The 20,021-nt window shown below is 35.9% G+C and overlaps 1 protein-coding gene across 1 annotated transcript; it reads left to right on the forward strand.

Moving 5' to 3' along the window:
* The first annotated feature begins 4,575 nt into the window (after nucleotides 1-4,575).
* Nucleotides 4,576-5,265, forward strand: LOC139851907 (secreted RxLR effector protein 161-like). Its single transcript, XM_071841110.1, has one exon. It carries the CDS (start codon nucleotides 4,576-4,578, stop codon nucleotides 5,263-5,265), a length of 690 nt encoding a protein of 229 aa, XP_071697211.1.
* Nucleotides 5,266-20,021: the final 14,756 nt, after the last annotated feature.

Below are 20,021 nucleotides of genomic sequence, written 5' to 3' on the forward strand. Positions count from 1 at the left end.
AATAATAATAATAATAATAATAATAATAATAATAATAATAATAATAATAATAATAATAACAATAATAAATAATAAAAAAAATGATGCTACCTTCAAGTAATTCGGCCTAAAAAAATACACTGCCCCGTCAGGGACTCGAACCCTCGACCTCTTGCTTAAATACAAACACTCCTAACCCCTGATCCATCGTTTTATTTCTTATTTATTTAGAACTTTACTTCTTTTAACCCAATTTCGGTTTTCATTTTTGTCACTAGCATCACCACAATCATCATTGACCCTTTTAACATGATCCTAACTAATTCATTATCAATATCATAAACCTCATCATCATCGTGACACCCTACACAGGCTCACCATCATCATCATTATCCTATCAATATACATACTATCATCTAGCATTATACTAATTGGATCATTATTATGATCATCACGGCTCGCCACCATCATCAACTTTATGTAACTTCATCTTGTTATCATGCATCATACTCACCATCATCATCTAACATCATCTAATCATCATCGTTCTCATACGTACCCTATCCACATCATCTCAGTCCATCTTAATCATCATCATTAATTCGATTCATCATCTTCATTATCTTCCTTAACAGAAACAATAGATGGTAACGGGTAGTGAGTCAATAAGTTGTGATTGATTTGGGTACCGAAGTAGCAGCAGGAACACACGAAGTATATATAGTACAATGAAACACAATTATATTTGTATGTGTATTAGGTTTAATTTATGTTGAGTCTTGGGTCATCCATACTAATGAATTACGACCCAATAAACTGTAAGGAGTTTCTTGGCCCTATGCAGAAACTGGGACAAAGTCCATGAGGATGATCATAGGATTCGAAACAGAAGGATAAAATGTTTCGGTATAAAAAAAATACACCACCAAGTGAAATTTTAATATGTTGGGTATTCACACTTTAATCGTCCCACCTGTAAACAACTCAACCCAACTTGGATTTTTAATTCCCTCTTAGCCCTTCAAAAGTAATACGCTAAACAGTAAGGAAAACGAATTGGGATTTGCTTTGAATAATTGCACAATCTCGTGGAGTCTACCAAAATCATTAACCGGCTAGTGGGGAACACAAAAGGTAAAAGAATTTGGTCCATATCTAAACTTGTATATACCTCAAGTTGCGATTCTTAAATCGTGATCTTTCCTTATATCTATATTAATTATCATTATCATCATTCCTTGTTATATTCACGGAAGGCAGAAAAAAATAATACTCACTTGTAGTACTATAGATGAGGGTGGTTAAATAATGACTTTGTGGGAAACAGAAGGAGTATTTCAGCGGTAGCAGTAGCTTGTATCATCAACCAGACATGAAGTGCAGGCTGCAGCAAGAAAAGTATAGTAGCAGCGAAGGTGACAGAAAACAGGTATGTAGTAGTATAATAATGGGTTGCAGGTTTTTACTTCACTGGTGTTCGGTGATGGTTGTGGTTGGAATAGAAACCAGAAAACAGAAGGTGTTCGATGAAGACAGTAAAGATAATTGAAGAAGATGGTGAGGTTGTTCTTGGTTTGCAGGGTTTCGGTTGATGAAGTGTGGGTTGTGGTTGATCACGATTAGAAAAGAAACAGATGTAAGCAACCGGGTTAACAAGGTGGCTTGGGTGATTTTGGTGTTGTATGATGATTAACTGGGTGGTGGTCCTAGGCTGTTTACAGTAGCCCGTAATATTTAGATGGGGTGATCGAGGGTGGTTGTCAAATACTTGTACAAAAGCAAGGAGAAAGAGTTGATTGAATTAGAGAACTTAGATGGAGATGGGTTGTTAAAAAAAAATTGAACTTTAATTTTGCTGTTGTGATTAGAATTGTACATGTATGGTAATATCTATATATTAACAGATTTAATTACAGCTAATGTACCTAAATTTACGTTTGTTTGGTAGCTTAATTGATTCGATTCGTTTGCAATCAGAAACAGAAGAATTGATTAAAGAAATGAAAAGAGCGTATGAATTACTAACTAATATTGTTATCTAGTGCTTGTTTGGAATCCATTTGTACTGGGTTTTGACAGCAACAAAATTTCTGATAGCATGACAACGACTGCAAACTGAATCCTTTTTCTAATCTGTGTTTAGGTACATATATGGTGTATATATATTTATATTTATATACCTGTATATGTATAAGTATTCTGTACGTATTTGTAAATTGTTATATAACTGATCTGATGTATATCTGTATATATATCTATATATAACATATTAATTTTGGTAATATTATTTAACAACATAAATCTATTATAAATTTAATATTTATATATTTTATAAATGTTACCATATAATAATTACTAATAGAATTCTTATATATAGATTCATATAATATATATGTATGTATCTATTTACAAATAGTTGTTCGTGAATTGTCGGGAATAGTCGAAGGTTATTTGCATATATGAAAACAGTTCAAAATTTTGACACTCAACATTACAGACTTTGCTTATCGTATCGAAATCATATCAAGATTAAGTTTAAATTTAGTCGGAAATTCCCAGGTCATCACACTTCATATGCTTCATATGGACCTTTGTGGACCAATGCGTGTTTCCAGTCTTGGTGGAAGAAAGTACATCCTGGTGATAGTTGATGACTATTCATGATTCACCTGGGTCAGATTTCTGAAAAGTAAGTCTGAAACCCCGAAAATAATCATCGACTTTCTGAAAAGAATCTAACTATCCACCAATAAGCTTGTACGTATCCTCAGAACTGATAACAGCATCGAATTTCAAAACAATATTCTTAACTCATACCTAGATCATGCCGGTATCACTCATCAAACCTCTGCCGCTCGTACTCCTCAATAAAATGGAGTAGTTGAAAGACGAAACTGCACTCTTGTTGAAGCAGCAAGAATAATGCTTGTTTATTCCAAGCTACCTCCGTCCCTCTAGGCTGAAGCTGTCAACACTGCGTGCTTCACTCAAAATCGGTCCATTATTAACCGTCGGTTCGACAAAACTCCTTATGAACTTCTCTTCAATCGTCGACCCAATGTGAAGTACTTTTGCATATTTGGATGTGTGTGTTATGTTCTAAATGACGAGGACAACCTCGGGAAGTTTGATGTTCGCAGTGATGAAGCCATATTTATTGGTTACTCACAGGATCGTGTTGCATATCGTGTTTATAATCATCGCACTCGCATTATTAAAGAAAGCACCAACGTCAAGTTTGACGAAATGTCTGGAATGGTTCTTGGACATAATGGTTCTCGCCCTGGTCTCAATCCCTCTACTCCTGATTCCCCTTTTCGTCATGTTCCACTGGCCACCTCAGATGATCTGGATGTGTTGTTTGAACCCATCATCCCGCCAATAACTCCAACTCCCACTACAACTGCTGATCCTGTCCCCCCTGAATCGATTACTATTGGTTCATCCACTCCTGCTGTCATAGGTGAATCCCATTCCAATGAAAGTAACTCTTCTGAATTCCTTCTTCTGGATGACCTTGATACTAGAGTGTCCTCTTCAAACAACGCACCTGTTACCAATACTAATACTCCAGTTATTGAACCCACTACCCTCGTAACCAGTGAAGTCTCTCCCTCATCTGAAACAAATACAAGGATTCTCGATACTACAACTCCTCAAATTCTTCCGGTTGATCAAAATGATGATATCCCTGTCCCACTGTGGGAAGAAAATGCCACTCTCCCTACTGTCAATACTGATCCTACTGGCTCTTCATCCTCGTTGTATGTTGATACTACATTGGATGATGTATCCAACTCTCCTCTTCCACACACCACGAAATGGACCATAGATCATCCTATTCATCAAATAATAGGCGATCCCGATGCTCCAGTTCGCACTCGTAATGCTTCCAATAATGAATGTCTTTTCACTGCCTTCTTGAGTTAAGACGAACCCAAAAACGCTTATGAGACCCTTCAAGATCCTGACTGGGGTATTGCCATGCAAGAAGAAATTTATCAATTTGATCGTCTTAATGTATGAGAACTTGTTCCACATCCATCTGGCAAAACCATCATCGATACCAAATGGATCTTCAAAAACAAGAAGGATCCTCACGGCATCATCATTCATAACAAAGCACATCTGGTAGCAAAAGGGTATAGACAACAAGAAGGGATTGACTACGATGAAACATTTGCGCCCGTAGCTCGTTTAGAAGCAATCCGTCTGTTCCTGTCATATGCTGCTCATAAAAGGTTCACCGTCTATCAAATGGACGTAAAAACTGCTTTCCTGAATGGCATTCTTCAAGAAGAAGTCTATGTCGGACAACATGAAGGTTTTGTTGATCCTAAATGCCCCAATCACGTATATCTTCTGTCTAAGGCTCTCTACGGTCTAAAACAGGCACTCAGGGCATGGTACGAAACCCTGACCGCATTCCTTCTCAAGAACGGCTTCTCACGTGGAACCATAGACACGACCTTATTTATCCGAAAATAGAATATTCACATCCTATTAATTCAAGTCTAGGTTGACGACATCATCTTTGGTTCCACTTCCCATGCTCTGTGCTACGAATTCTCTGAACTCATGAAAAACAAGTTCGAAATGAGCATGCTCGAAGAACTTCATTTCTTTCTGGGACAAGAAGTTAAACAACTTTCAACGGGGATTTTCATCGAACAATCGAAATACATTTCCGACATGTCCAGAAAGTTCAACTTCCCTGAGATGAAAATCAGCCCCACTCCAATGTCAATCAACATATCATTACATGCCGATCTGGATGGTCAACTTTTTGATCAAACTCTCTATAGGAGCCTAATTAGCTCATTGATGTATCTCACTGCTAGCAAACTCGACATCATGTTTGCTGTATGTCTTTGTACCCGATTTCAAGCCAACCCTAGATACTCTCACTACAAAGCTGTAATGAGAATATTTAGCTATCTCAAAGGCACGCCTGATCTTGGACTCTGGTATCCCTTCGGGACTGGATTCAATCTTATGGCATTCACGGATGCTGATCATGGTGGTGATCAAGTAAAACGGAAAAGCACTTCTGGTGGTCTCCAATTTCTCGGTAGTAAATTAGTCAGCTGGTCTTCTCGCAAACAAAACTGCATCTCTCTTTCCACCACTGAGTCTGAATACATTGCAGCTGCCAGCTGTTGCTCACAAGTACTGTGGATGCAAACTCAACTATTTGACTACGGATTCAAATTTCACAAAATCCTGATCTACTGCGACTCTCAGAGTGCCATTACTATCACTAGCAACCCGGTGTACCACTCTTGAACTAAACACATTGACATTCGTTACCACTTTATTAAGGATCATGTTGAAAAAGGCAATGTCGAATTGTACTTTGTACCCACCAAAAGTCAACTTGCTGACTTATTAACCAAGGCCTTAGATGAACCCACATTTAGATATTTAGTTAACAAAATTGGCATGGTTGATTTCAATTCCATTTAGGGTCCCGGCAAGTGTCTAGGGGGAGTGATGCACTTACCTAGGGGGAGCTTTGTGTTTTTCAAAACCTGATACTTCATCTTTTGAGGGGGAGATAAGAACAATGGCTCTCACATAAATTACAGTGTGAGACCCGGTTTCATAAGTTGATTTTCAAAATCTAAAATGACTTTTTCACAAATAACAATGTAAAACTCGCTCTTTCAAAACTAACTCTCCTGAAACCGGCAACTGTCTAGGGGGAGTTAACTTCAAAATGTCAACAAATGACGGAGGATGAGTCTCTGTGACTACCTCAAGAGGATGTGTCTAAATGACTGCCTCAAAATCTCAGTCACCAAATGACGGAGGATGAGTCTCTGTGACTACCTCAAGAGGATGTGTCTAAATGACTGCCTTAAAAACTCAGTCAACAAATGACGGAGGATAAGTCTCTGTGACTACCTCAAGAGGATGTGTCTAAATGACTGCCTCAAATTCACAGTCAACAAATGACGAAGGATGTGTCCTTGTGACTGCCTTAAGAGGATGTGTCTATATGACTGCCTCATGGTTCCCGATCTCAATAATTGTTAAAACCGGAGAAAATTAAATTTTGAAAAATAATTAAAGTTTAAACCATAACTTGATTATTTTACAAAATTTCTTAAAATTCTTAAAGGTTATCATGATGTACCAAAATCCCTTAAAATCCAAATCTGTTTAATGTTTTCGAGCAAAATTCATAGGATGAAGGTTTTCGAGCAAACTGTGCATAAAGTTTTCGTGCAATACTTCTGTACTAGCCATTTCTCGAGCAAAACTGACTGAAAAAGTATTTTTAAGTCAACACGTGGGTATATAAGGATGAAAAATCACTTTTTAACCCATCACTTTCAAATCTCACTTTAAAAAAAACAACTTTATTCAAGGCCCACTTGCTCTCTGGAACACCCTCGTCACCACCACTGTTCACCTTCTTCAATCTTAAGCCAAATCGGTATTTTCTGTTAATTTTCATGTGATTGTGATTAAATTGCTACTTAGTAGAAGCTTTATAGTTTGTGTAATCACCTAAATACAGAAAAATGCCATGTGTTGTATGATTTCTTGATGAATTTCTAATTTGTGTGAACAGGGTTTCAAACCCTAAGAAATCGAACTGATTAATTTCACCTATCTTGCTAATCTGTTAGGATAAATTAACTTAGGGTTCATGTCTGTGATGAATAGAACATGCTTTATTCCTTTAATCCATTGTTAGATACTTGTGCAACTTCGATTTCAAAAAGAGGGAAAATTTTAGGGTTCATGACCAACTATGATCATATATGATGTTTTGCTTTAATTCATGATGTTGATTGTGTTAGATTTACCATAGATTTCACTCGTTAAAACTTAATTTGGCCTAATCTGTTGTTTTTTTCTGCTAAGTGATGAACATGTTCAAACAGACAGAGTGCTCGAAAACCTCATGATTTCGAGCGCTCAAAAAAGTCTCTGTCTGAAAACCTTTAGTGCTCGAAAATTGACTGTCTGAAAAATTATCTTGTGCCTGAAAACAGTACTTGACTGAAAATCATATGTGCTCGAAAAGGTCTGTCTGAAAAAATCTCTTCTGCTCGAAAAAGTTGTCTTTTCGAAAACCTTTAATTGCTCGACAAAGTTTGTGTGAAATTCTTTTGACTGAAATTCTCTACTGTATGAAAATATATGTGTGCACGAAAACCTTCATGCTCTAAAACCTTTTATTTCTCAAAATTGACAAATGCTCGAAAAACAATTATGTTCAAAATTGTTAAGTGTTGGTACTGTTTCAAATGAACTTTGATAAATCTTAAAATTGAAACAATTAATGCTTTGTCACCATTTTCACAAAAACACCAAATGAACTGTCTTTTCACTAACCATGCTCATGATGCAACAGCGACGTCGAACAATGCCTTTTTCGATGAAGATGTCCCCACCCCATGTGATTACTGAATCCCCATATTACTAAACAACCCAATGTGCAATGTATTCACTGAGTACGAGCATGCTACTGAGCGGCAGCTTCTCTTGATGCGAGACACCATGACTTACCATCCATCCGTTGATGACACCCCTGACTCCTTTTCTTTCCTAGTCACTCGAATCCCTGATCGGAGAGTCTCATTCACTCTAACTGACATGAGAAGATTCTTAGGCATCCCTGCAAGAGCTGAATATGATGCATTTCCCTCCGAGAATGAGATGTTAGCAGCCGTACAACAACTTGGATATGATGGAGAGGTCACAAAGATAAGAGATTTCAAAAAACAACGTATGGCACCACGATGGGCAGTGCTGTATACATTTGTTAACCGATGTTTCAACCCGATGCAGACTGGATCTGACCACATCACCATTTTCTTATTAAAGATCTTCTATGGGATCGTGTTCCTGCCAATGGCTGATTTTGGCCGAGTTATCTGGGATCACATGATAGAAATACACTCAGCACCTCTCCCATCGTACATTCAATTTCAGAGATTCTACGCAAACATTCTCTCAGGCATCATTGATGATAGCGCCAGAACGCCAGAACCTATCCCTATAGATCAAGTTGAACCATTTGTGGAGCAGGAATATATCAAATATATTCAAAGGAGAATAGGGTCCAAGAATGTTCAAGCTCAACTCATACCTGCTCATTTACTAAATCTCGGACCACGAGACGAACCAAGAATAATGAGATATTTAAGAGAGATAGGAGCTCCTATGGATCCCCTACCACCCGGGGAACCTGCCCAAGGAGCTGATAGGACACCTGGTGAGGGGTCTAGTAAGTGAGGGTCCAAGAAAAGAAAACTTGAGGGGAAAAGAATTGAGGGTGAAAATAGGCCTAAAAGAAAATCAAAACCAAAGTAGGTAACCTTTGACCAACTCCAGAAGGTTCTTCACGATATTGATCGGAGTGATAAGGATGGAAATGAGGGTGGGGTTGAAAAATCAAGAGAGGATGTGCGGACCGGGAGTGAGATGGGGCAAAAAGATAACGTTAGCCCCCCCCCCCCCCCCCAAACATTAGGAAGCCACTCAGATGCACAAGCATCTGTTTCATATGAGTTAGAATCGGCATCTCTAGATGAGATTCGCCAAAAACAATTTGAAAATGTGTCTAGTGCTCGTAAGGATTTGGTGCAGTCCTATACCGAACGTTCAATGTCTATAGCTCAGACTGCAATAACAAGCGTAGAGCTTAGCAAATCTCCAGAAATTGCTTCTCTAAGATTGCTTGGAAGTCCTGTTTCAGCAGGCCTCACTGCTCAGCTCTCTAGCTCAACAGTGGTGACAACTGAGTTTCTTCAAGAATCTCAGGATGCTTTCACTAACATTTCTTTGTAGGGCTCCATCACATCCTCACCAATTATCTCCATGGCTCTCTCACCACCACGATTAACATCACCACCACCCGATCTCAATGCTTCCCCACCACTGTCATCACCTTCAATCATGACATTATCTCCTATCACCCAGACTGTCACTCATCAACCAAATCTCACGTACATTCAACGGGAAAATGAATTCCACGCTTATCTTCTCTCAGTTAATCTTTCTGAGGGTGACTACATCAGGAAAGCTATCCTTGGTCTTCTTAACTCTCTTCAGCTCATCCCGAATTATCCACCAGTACTTGAACCAATCCTGTGTCATGCTGATCAACCATCTTCCTCCAGGCGACATGATGATCCCGATTCCGGCGGCCAACATGAGGGGGAGAATATCGGAGGAAGATCCACTGTGCATTTCACTCAATCTTTCAGTCAAACACAAACTCCACCTGGCTCTTCCAGGAAAGGGAAAGAAATTGTTGATGACTCTGACATGCCTGAAGGAATGGTCGAAGGGTTTGACTACACAGTAGAAGAAGATGATGTTGCCCCCGAAGGATATGACGTGATCACAATCAACTCTGATGATGAAGATGATTTCGATGAAGTTATGTTTGTTAATGTCAAAGAAGAAGTTGAAACCGAAATCGAAATGTCCGAAGCAGTGGTTACCTCAGCCAAAACCTTCCTTGCAATAGTGGTGTACACAAATCCTAACGTCGAACCCATCACCTCTCAGTCTGAAACAATCATATCATCTGCACCATAGCTTATCATCCTAAAATCTGAAGAAGAGGAATAATTTGTCACTAAATTGAAACTCCAACCTACTACGGTCATTGAAGGAGCATTCACTAAAAAAAATTACATAAACTTAGAAGCTCCGAACGAGGAAGAGTTGAATGAATTTGATCGATTTGTCACTCAGGAATACACCGGTGAACCTGCACCAAGGTTTCCCAAACCAACCGATCCACCACCTCCTGATCAATCCACGTCATCCGATCCTCAACATGGAGAATTCAATAAACACATATTACTTTCGATCAAACTTGGTGAACCTCAATCTGAAGAAGTATTACAGGGCTGTTGGCTAGAGGAACAAGCTTATAGGATCTTTGTAAGTGAAGATAAACTCAAAAACGTGCCAGTAGCTGAAAGGTTCAAACCAATCGGGTGTTATGATTTTCTCAATGACAAAGAAAAGTTGATAATGTACCGTTACCAAAGGAGGGTTTTTAAGAACTGGGATGAGTTTGAAATGGAAGACCAGAAAGAGAATCCGATCATCGTCATAAACAGTGTGTTCTGCAGATCATTATGTAAAAGAGTGTATACTCCATTTTTCAGAGTAATTCGTTCAAACGACCATGAATCCACGTTCTCGGAGTATGATCTGATTGAACTCAATCCGGTTGATGTATTGTTTCTGTACAATTGGTTGAGAAACAAAATAAGAAAGACTTGGGTTATTAAAACGGCAATCGAAAGGGTGAGAAGGTTCATGAAAGACAGAATTAAACTGGCTTCTCAATATGATCTGCAGCTAGGTGTCGAATCCATTCGTAAGAAGATTCTGCTCTCCGCACCAAATCAAACCATCGGCGATCTGGATTTGTCTTCTTTTAGGATTTGCTATTTCTTAGACGCCCCTGAAGAAGGTTTCATATTTCGCAACAAGATCAAAAAGCCAATTTTCATCTGCAAATCCGAGCCGCCAAAATACTCTGACGGGACTCTCAAGCGTGCACTAAAGTTTTTCGACATATGCAAGTGAACATAAAACATTGGGAACTACCAAAAGCTGATGACAAACGAGATGGCAAATCACATCAATGAACTTCTTGAATTCAGGCTGTACATGAGGCAGTTTGACACTTCGCTGGGAATCAACAGAAAGAAAAACTACTTCACATGCTCACAATATGTTCCAAGGTTCGAATACAAAATCACCAGCATCAAACAGTTCATCATTTCCAAACACTATGAAAGGAATTACACACCGAGAAGTGACGTGATCAAGGCGATGAAAGCTGAGGAAGAAGCAAAGAAAAAGGCCACAGAAGGTGCCAGTCAAAGCTGATGATTCGGTGATGATATTTTTTTTAAAACCGCACGCCAAGGGGGAGATTGTTAACATATGTTTATGTAATAGATTAGTAGCGCACGGTTTTATTCTTATTATGTTATGTATTTACGATTTTTACCATGGTAACAATGTATATTTTGTAACTTAGGAGGTTGTCATATATAAACAACCTCCTCAATCCTTATTAAACTAGTTATCTATCTTGCACATTACTCATCTTTACTTTTTCTCTCTAGTGTTCTTGATAACTAATACTTCCAACCCACTAAACAACTCACAAAACCGTCAATCTAGGCTTCTTTAGGGACTAACACAAATGGGTCATAATTGCGCTATGCGTCATAAATGCACTAGGAGTTATGAGTTGGTAAGTAGTCAAACACGTTCGTGTGTTTAATTATATAATTAATGTAATAGGTACATTTCATTGAAGGTTGCGGGATTTGGTTTCACTATTCACCAAATTGACAAGGTGAGTGGAATAATTATACATGTATGTTGAAAGGACCCGTCCTAATCCACCTGGACGAAGTCATCAACATTTGGTCCCATTGCGATGATTGGCTCCAAGTAATGTCCTTATATTGAGCAAATGCACAGCGGAAGACTTAATTCGTACCTGAGAATAAACATGCTTTAAAGTGTCAACCAAAAGGTTGGTGAGTTCATAGGTTTATCATAACAATCATTTCAATATGTTAATAGACCACAAGATTTCATAATCATAAACATAATACACTCGCAAGTGTATGTAAAGCATTCTAAGTGGTTGAGCACTTGGTAACCATACTTAACATTTAATCAACGTCGCATATTCCCTTTATTATGAAATCTCACTACACCGTACCAAGTGTAGTCACGAAAACGAAGTACTGTGCAACCGTTGAATACTGGTCGTCCAGTCCGGTTGGGGTTGTCAGGCCCGATAGATCTATCAACAGGATTCGCGTTTACAAAACCCATGTAAATAGTAGTTACCAAGCTACAGGGAAATATGCCAGTGGTACAACTCAACGTAGAATATATTTTTAAGTACTTATGTCTATTTTGTAAACATTTATAAAAGCAGAGCATGTATTCTCAGCCCAAAAATATATATTGCAAAAGCAATTAAAAAGGGAGCAAATGAAACTCACTTTTGCCTTGAAGGTATTTATTTCGACTTGGTCTCCGATAGATATCACGAACCTAACCATATATATAATATATCAACATATTTTCTTTTTAAGTAATCGTTACATATATATATACTTTTAATACTTTTAATATTTTCTTAGTCCGTAGTTAGCAGTCCGATGTTAGTGGTCCACAATTAGTTGCTTAAATAAAATAAATAAAGACCCCATCGTATTCGTATTGATCAGAATTAATCTCGACCCATGGTACCATGTTGTCAAATGACGTGTTGCGTACATAAAGTACCGTGTTGTCAAATGACGTGTTGCGTACAATCATGAGGTCTTATGATTAATCTTCTCGTGTTGTTTACGGGTGGTCCTGAAATATATAAAATCAAATCATAAGTAATTATATATAAAATATCATATTAATTAGAAAAGATATGATTAATTTACTTTTTCTCCAAATATTTTCGTAGCTAAACTAGCTTCGGATACCCAATCTTGTTTTAGTCGTAGTTTCTTCATTACAACTCCGTTTTTGTTGGTTCAACTTGCCACTTCCTTGGATCGAGTCAAATTTTAAGAATATGAACTGAAAATACTAGTTTATATTTGAAATCATAGGTTATAGGTCAAACTTTGGTGAAACTTATGAAAGTGATCATTTTCCATCATAAAAACAACATTTAATGATCATTTTTCTAAAAATACTTACACTTTGAGTTAAACCATGAAATTTTTATGTGTTAACATATTCATAAGAAATATCATTTTTCCAGAACATGAACTTCCAATTCAAAGTTCAAGATGGTTTTTAATTATCCAACCCAAAACAGCCCCCGGTTGCACTCCGACGACGTAGATTCGGTTTTTAAGATGTTCTTTGTAAAACCAAGTTATATCTTGTTAGGTTAGAATATCATTATGATATATTACAGGTCTTGAAGTATTTTAAAAGTCAAGTTAGAAGGATCTATTTAGTTTGCGAACAAGTTTGAAATCATTCAAACTATGTTTTTGTTGTTAAAATTTTATACCACAAAATAAGATAGCTATATGAATATGAATTGAATAAGATTATGAACAAGGTTACTACCTCAAGTTACTTGGACAAAGTTACTGCAAAAGATACGAAATAATCTTGGAATCAAAGAGTGGTGGAGTTAGATCAAAAGGTTGGAAGTAAACTTCTTCAAATGGGTGGTTATTTTGATATGTTCTTGAAAGAGTTTTCTTATGGTGTTTAAGGCTTGTAATTGAAGCTAAATGATGGGGAAAATGCTTCGAGATGATCAAGTATGAAGTTAGGAGTATTTTGAGAAAGAAATGAGGGTGTAGGTATGAGAAAATGGAGTGAAGAAATGGTGTTCATTTATAAAAACGTTTTTAGTTTATAAAGAAAGAAAAGGATTCCTAATTTTGTTTTCTTACTAATAATTCATACTACTTGATAAATTCTAGTTACCTCATATCTAGAACAGTAATAATATTGATTAGGATGTTGATTTGATGCGTATATACCAATAGTAAATACATATAGAAGCTGGGTATGATACGGGTACATATACCCTAGATATACGTATAGAAATCTTAAGGAAACGGAACGAAAATTCAAATATAGCTATCTTTTGTGAATATACTTATATTGTTTTATGTATTTACGTCCTTAAAAAGTGATTAAATACATTTTATATACGATACATGTATAAGCATTATAGATTATAAGTATATATATCAAAGAATGTTACGTATAGTTAACGTTTTGAAAACTTAAGTTAGTAGTTTCAAAATATACTTATAACTCATTGTCATTAGTACACAATGAGATGTTAAACCATCCTTAGATCATGTTAAATATATATAAATACATATATATACACAAACGTATAATTATCGTATGTTATATAGTTCGTGATATCATCGGTCATATTGGACGGTCAAACGTTGTGTAAAACTCTTTTCAAAAACACAAGTCTCAACAATTTGGATTGCTTATCATGTTGGTATGGTTTAATTTATGTAAATATTAATCTCATAAGTATAATTTGGTCGGAAAATTCTGGGTCATTACAGTACCTACCCGTTAAAGAAATTTCGTCCCCAAAATTTGATAGAGGTTGTTATAGATAACAATAAGAAGGTTTTCATGACAAATATAAGGTGATAATGGAGTTTTATCATCATTGAGTAATGTAGATAAAACGATTCGATTATGCGAAGAATATAAATGAGACTATCGTAAAAGAGTGAGATGAGTAAAATATATTCATCTTAACCGATGACGTAGTTATGATTGATTTCCGGGATTTAAGGGATTTAAAGAGAATCTTACGTAATAAGATTTGGTCCTTTGGTGATTAAGAAAATCAGGATCTTCTTTGATTATATGCAATAATCTGTTTCGATTTCTCTGTCGGATATTTCACTATAAATTCATCCCTTCGTTTCGTTATTTTCCATGACTCACACCTTCTATTCTTTCTCCCTTGATTCTTACTTTAAAGCATTCATCAATATGCTCCATCCAGTCCTGATTCTTGATATACTCCTAACTTTTATATCTGTCATTCTTCTTTTTCATCTACCACCAGAAGAATCTATTTACTTCTACTATACTCTTGTGTTTATAGTGTTTCTAATTCTCCCGTGTCTCTATATTGCTATCTGCATCGATATACACGGTTTGTAATTTCGGGGTTATTATCGAAGTTTATATTCTTCATTATTTTTCGGAGCTTCATGCTTTCGTTTTCTCTTCCCGACTTCGAGTCAAGCGAGTAATGGTCCGAAATTCGTAGATGTGAAATTCAGAATGAACATAGCTAATGCTCTAAGAAGAAAATGGTAATAGAATGATTTTGATTTGTTAAATTACCAGAATACCCTGGAGAAGACCGAGTCATCCAGAAAAATATTCTCTTGATATGTTTAGAGATTAGATAGAATGTAAGAGTCGTGTAAATGGCACATGATGACGGTACTGTGAATCATCATGCTTCATTAGAAACTCAGCATGACTTACTGTAATATAATGATGTTGATCAAGTGTTATTATATTATACTAATCCATGCTTCAGTTCCCAACACTACTTCAAAACATTCATATTTTAAACTCGAAAGTTTCATAATTTAGAAACTAACACAGTTTCTTTTATGTTGCAGATATTACGGGGAGATAAATGATCTCAGATAAGAATAGTTGTGAAAATATCGCCAGAAATATGGAGGATATTTATAATAGAACATACGAGAATATCTTAGAATTTCTAATATCAATGGATGATGAAGAAGATTTGTCTGTGAAGGTTTAGAATGAGAAATAAGATGTTTGCTAACGATTTCAGCAGGCACAGAATCATTTGAATTCTTTGAAGGCAAACTTATTCTTTGTGATTTGTCCACGCCTTTCTTCATAGTTTCACATAATCCGCTTTTCGGTACTAAATTTTCTATCGAGCGTTCCTAACACTCCTTTCTTTATCATCAAACTTTTGGCCAGTAAGATCATCTACAACATGCTGCTTCGTCAGCATTTTCAAAGTTAACTGATCTGGGTCATCGGTTATCAAACCGAGGTAGTTTCAGGAGAATTGTGTTTTTAGAATGATTAATCGCTGATGGTAATATTGTGGAATATAAAAGGTTCCCCAGTAACAATAAAGAGTACGCATATATATCGCGGTTATAATAAAGTTGTTTCGGATGAAAAGTCGGAGTTGACTTGCTGGAGCTGTGACAAAATTAGCTACTTTGAAAAGGGATTGCAAAACGATCTTCGGTAATAACAATGTCAAAGGAACTAGAACATATACGTGTCAAATGTTTACTCAGTTTCCGAGGGTTTTTCAGGTGCATAACTATATGCATCAATATTTTCTTCCGTAGATGAAGTGCGGTTGGTTTATCCTCTTGATTGAGGTGTTTTTAAGAATCATGATAGATTTGAACGCTGATTGTAATCGTCGAGATACAATGAGGTTTAAGATGAAATCAAGTGGCAATCTTGAAGAAATGTTTAGTTTCATATGTTATAATCAATATTTTAATTCATTTTAATTGTCCAATGTCATTAGTCCACAGTCGATAGTCCACAGTAACAGTCCAATAATTCATATATAGTTTAATATATAATATACGAATTAATTAATACGTGTCGTAACCCGTATACCTCTCAGACTCGATCACAACTCAAACTATATATATTATTGTAGAATCAACCTCAACCCTGTATAGAGAACTCGATCATTACTGCATATAGAGTGTCTATGGTGATTCCAAATAATATATATAGATGCGTCGATATGATATGTCAAAACATTGTATACGTGTCCCGATATTTAAAGTGCGTAAAATAATTACAGAAATTAAATGACGATAAATAAAAGTGCGATAATTAAATTGCGATAAATAAACTGCGATAAATAAAATGTAATCAGTTAGCTAGGAATAGTTAGCTGGAACAGTTAGCGTGGATTCTTAACAAAATTTTTCATAGTTAATTTGTTTGTTTCTAACAGATTTTATTTTGTCATATGTTTTCTTCATATGCCACTTGTTGGATTCTGGAAAGTCAAAATCCAAATATGAAATTGAATGAAAATGGTTATTCTGCGGTCAACGGATACGTATATCGGTGGTTGTAAGTAGGATAGTAAATGACTGTTGAATCAGCTTCGACGAATGTACAATGTAACTTATTAAGATGAAATCTAATTATTCCTCGGGTATTACCTACCCGTTAAAAAAAAATTTCACCATTAATATTTTGTACAAAAGAACTTTTAATTACAATCTTTATGAAAACATATATACATATATATTTTCTTCAGATGAAATCATGAATTTAATGAGTTAATATGATATTAATCTCATTTGCTTTTCGGTTTGAGCTAGAATAAGAAATCTCTAAAACTTTTTGAAACCACATATTCTTCGCAGAATATCAATGAAGTTATGGATCAATACTTCATCATTCATTATTGTTGGTACTCCTTGGTATCTATGGTGCGTATGATGTTGATGTTTGTGGGACAGATTATGATGTCGAGACGTGTGATGCGGATGTTGTTTGTTAGTGGTGATGATGGTATTGTTGATGTTATTGATGGTGGTGCTGATTATGCTGCCGGTGCTGCTGCTGGTGTTTGCAACCTTCGCACCAGGTTCTCCAAAGCCGTCACGCGAGCGCGAAGTTCGTTAACTTCTGCTAGTACACCGGGATGATTGGCGGTTGGAGCGAGCGAATGAACAAGATTTGTAATACGGGATAGTATATAATAGTGACGAGATACTCTAGAAATGAGAGAGAAAATGGTGTTTCGAATAGGTTCGCCGGTAAGTGCTTCAGGTTCATCGCCAAGAGGGCAATTTGGTGGATGGAATGGATCACCTTCTTCTTGTCTCCAGTGATTTAGTATATTACGAACCCATCCCCAATTCATCCAGAATAGATGATGGGAAATTGGTTGATCCATTCCGGTGATGCTGCTTTCGGAGCCCTAATGGAAATCCATATCAGCATAACTGTCGGAATCTGAAGAATTCGAACTAGATGTGGAATCCATCTTGTATAATGGGAAAAATGAATTTTTGGTATGGAATAGATTATAGGAGTTAGATTTGGTACTCTTCAATATATAATTTACATATATATATATATTACCAAAATCCCGTAAATTACGGAAAATCTTTGAAAAGATATCAGTCAAAGTTCGCAATAACAGATATGTTAAGATAAGAATTCGTCTATACACTATCAATGCAGTAAATGCAGTAAAACGTGTCTAGACTTATGAATGATAAGCAGGTAATTTTCTAAGGATGATAAGCAGATAATTTCCAACTAGAAATGATAAGCAAAACTTTTGACATGTAGACACGGTCGAAGTCCAGACTCATTAATGCATCCTAACAACTACTAGTTAGACACACTAATGCAAGACCTGGTTCGCTACGACCATCGCTCTGATACCAACTGAAAGGACCCGTCCTAATCCACCTGGACGAAGTCATCAACATTTGGTCCCATTGCGATGATCGGCTCCAAGTAATGTCCTTATATTGAGCAAATGCACAGCGGAAGACTTAATTCGTACCTGAGAATAAACATGCTTTAAAGTGTCAACCAAAAGGTTGGTGAGTTCATAGGTTTATCATAACAATCATTTCAATATGTTAATAGACCACAAGATTTCATAATCATAAACATAATACACTCGCAAGTGTATGTAAAGCATTCTAAGTGGTAGAGCACTTGGTAACCATACTTAACATTTAATCAACGTCGCATATTCCCTTTATTATGAAATCTCACTACACCGTACCAAGTGTAGTCACGAAAACGAAGTACTGTGCAATCGTTGAATACTGGTCGTCCAGTCCGGTTGGGGTTGTCAGGCCCGATAGATCTATCAACAGGATTCGCGTTTACAATACCCATGTAAATAGTAGTTACCAAGCTACAGGGAAATATGCTAGTGGTACAACTCAACATAGAATATATTTTTAAGTACTTATGTCTATTTTGTAAACATTTATAAAAGCAGCGCATGTATTCACAGCCCAAAAATATATATTGCAAAAGCAATTAAAAAGGGAGCAAATGAAACTCACTTTTGCCTTGAAGGTATTTAATTCGACTTGGTCTCTGATAGATATCACGAACCTAACCATATATATAATATATCAACGTATTTTCTTTTTAAGTAATCGTTACATATATATATATATATATATATATATATATATATATATATATATATATATATATATATATATATATATATATATATATATATACTTTTAATATTTTCTTAGTCCGTAGTTAGCAGTCCGATGTTAGTGGTCCATAATTAGTTGCTTAAATAAAATAAATAAAGACCCCATCGTATTCTTATTGATTAGAATTAATCTCGACCCATGGTACCATGTTGTCAAATGACGTGTTGCGTACATAAAGTACCGTGTTGTCAAATGACGTGTTGCGTACAATCATGAGGTCTTATGATTAATCTTCTCGTGTTGTTTACGGGTGGTCCTGAAATATATAAAATCAAATCATAAGTAATTATATATAAAATATCATATTAACTAGAAAAGATATGATTAATTTACTTTTTCTCCAAATATTTTCGTAGCTAAACTAGCTTCGGATACCCAATCTTGTTTTAGTCGTAGTTTCTTCATTACAACTCCGTTTTTGTTGGTTCAACTTGCCACTTCCTTGGATCGAGTCAAATTTTAAGAATATGAACTGAAAATACTAGTTTGTATTCGAAATCATAGGTTATAGGTCAAACTTTGGTGAAACTTATGAAAGTGATCATTTTCCATCATAAAAACAACATTCAATGATCATTTTTCTAAAAATACTTACACTTTGAGTTAAACCATGAAATTTTTATGTGTTAACGTATTCATAAGAAATATCATTTTTCCAGAACATGAACTTCCAATTCAAAGTTCAAGATGGTTTTTAATTATCCAACCCAAAACAGCCCCCGGTTGCACTCCGACGACGTAGATTCGGTTTTTAAGATGTTCTTTGTAAAACCAAGTTATATCTTGTTAGGTTAGCATATCATTATGATATATTACAGGTCTTGAAGTGTTTTAAAAGTCAAGTTAGAAGGATCTATTTAGTTTGCGAACAAGTTTGAAATCATTCAAACTATGTTTTTGTTGTTAAAATTTTATGCCACAAAATAAGATAGCTATATGAATATGAATTGAATAAGATTATGAACAAGGTTACTACCTCAAGTTACTTGGACAAAGTTACTGCAAAAGATAAGAAATAATCTTGGAATCAAAGAGTGGCGGAGTTAGATCAAAAGGTTGGAAGTAAACTTCTTCAAATGGGTGGTTATTTTGATATGTTCTTGAAAGAGTTTTCTTATGGTGTTTAAGGCTTGTAATTGAAGCTAAATGATGGGGAAAATGCTTGGAGATGATCAAGTATGAAGTTAGGAGTATTTTGAGAGAGAAATGAGGGTGTAGGTATGAGAAAATGGAGTGAAGAAATGTTGTTCATTTATA

The sequence above is a fragment of the Rutidosis leptorrhynchoides genome, chromosome 1 (genome assembly GCF_046630445.1).
Source record: "Rutidosis leptorrhynchoides isolate AG116_Rl617_1_P2 chromosome 1, CSIRO_AGI_Rlap_v1, whole genome shotgun sequence".
Classification (NCBI taxonomy): domain Eukaryota; kingdom Viridiplantae; phylum Streptophyta; class Magnoliopsida; order Asterales; family Asteraceae; genus Rutidosis; species Rutidosis leptorrhynchoides.

Bases quoted from the DNA above. Each gene is read 5' to 3' on its own strand.
- LOC139851907 (XM_071841110.1), top strand. From the start codon at position 4,576: ATGAGCATGCTCGAAGAACTTCATTTCTTTCTGGGACAAGAAGTTAAA.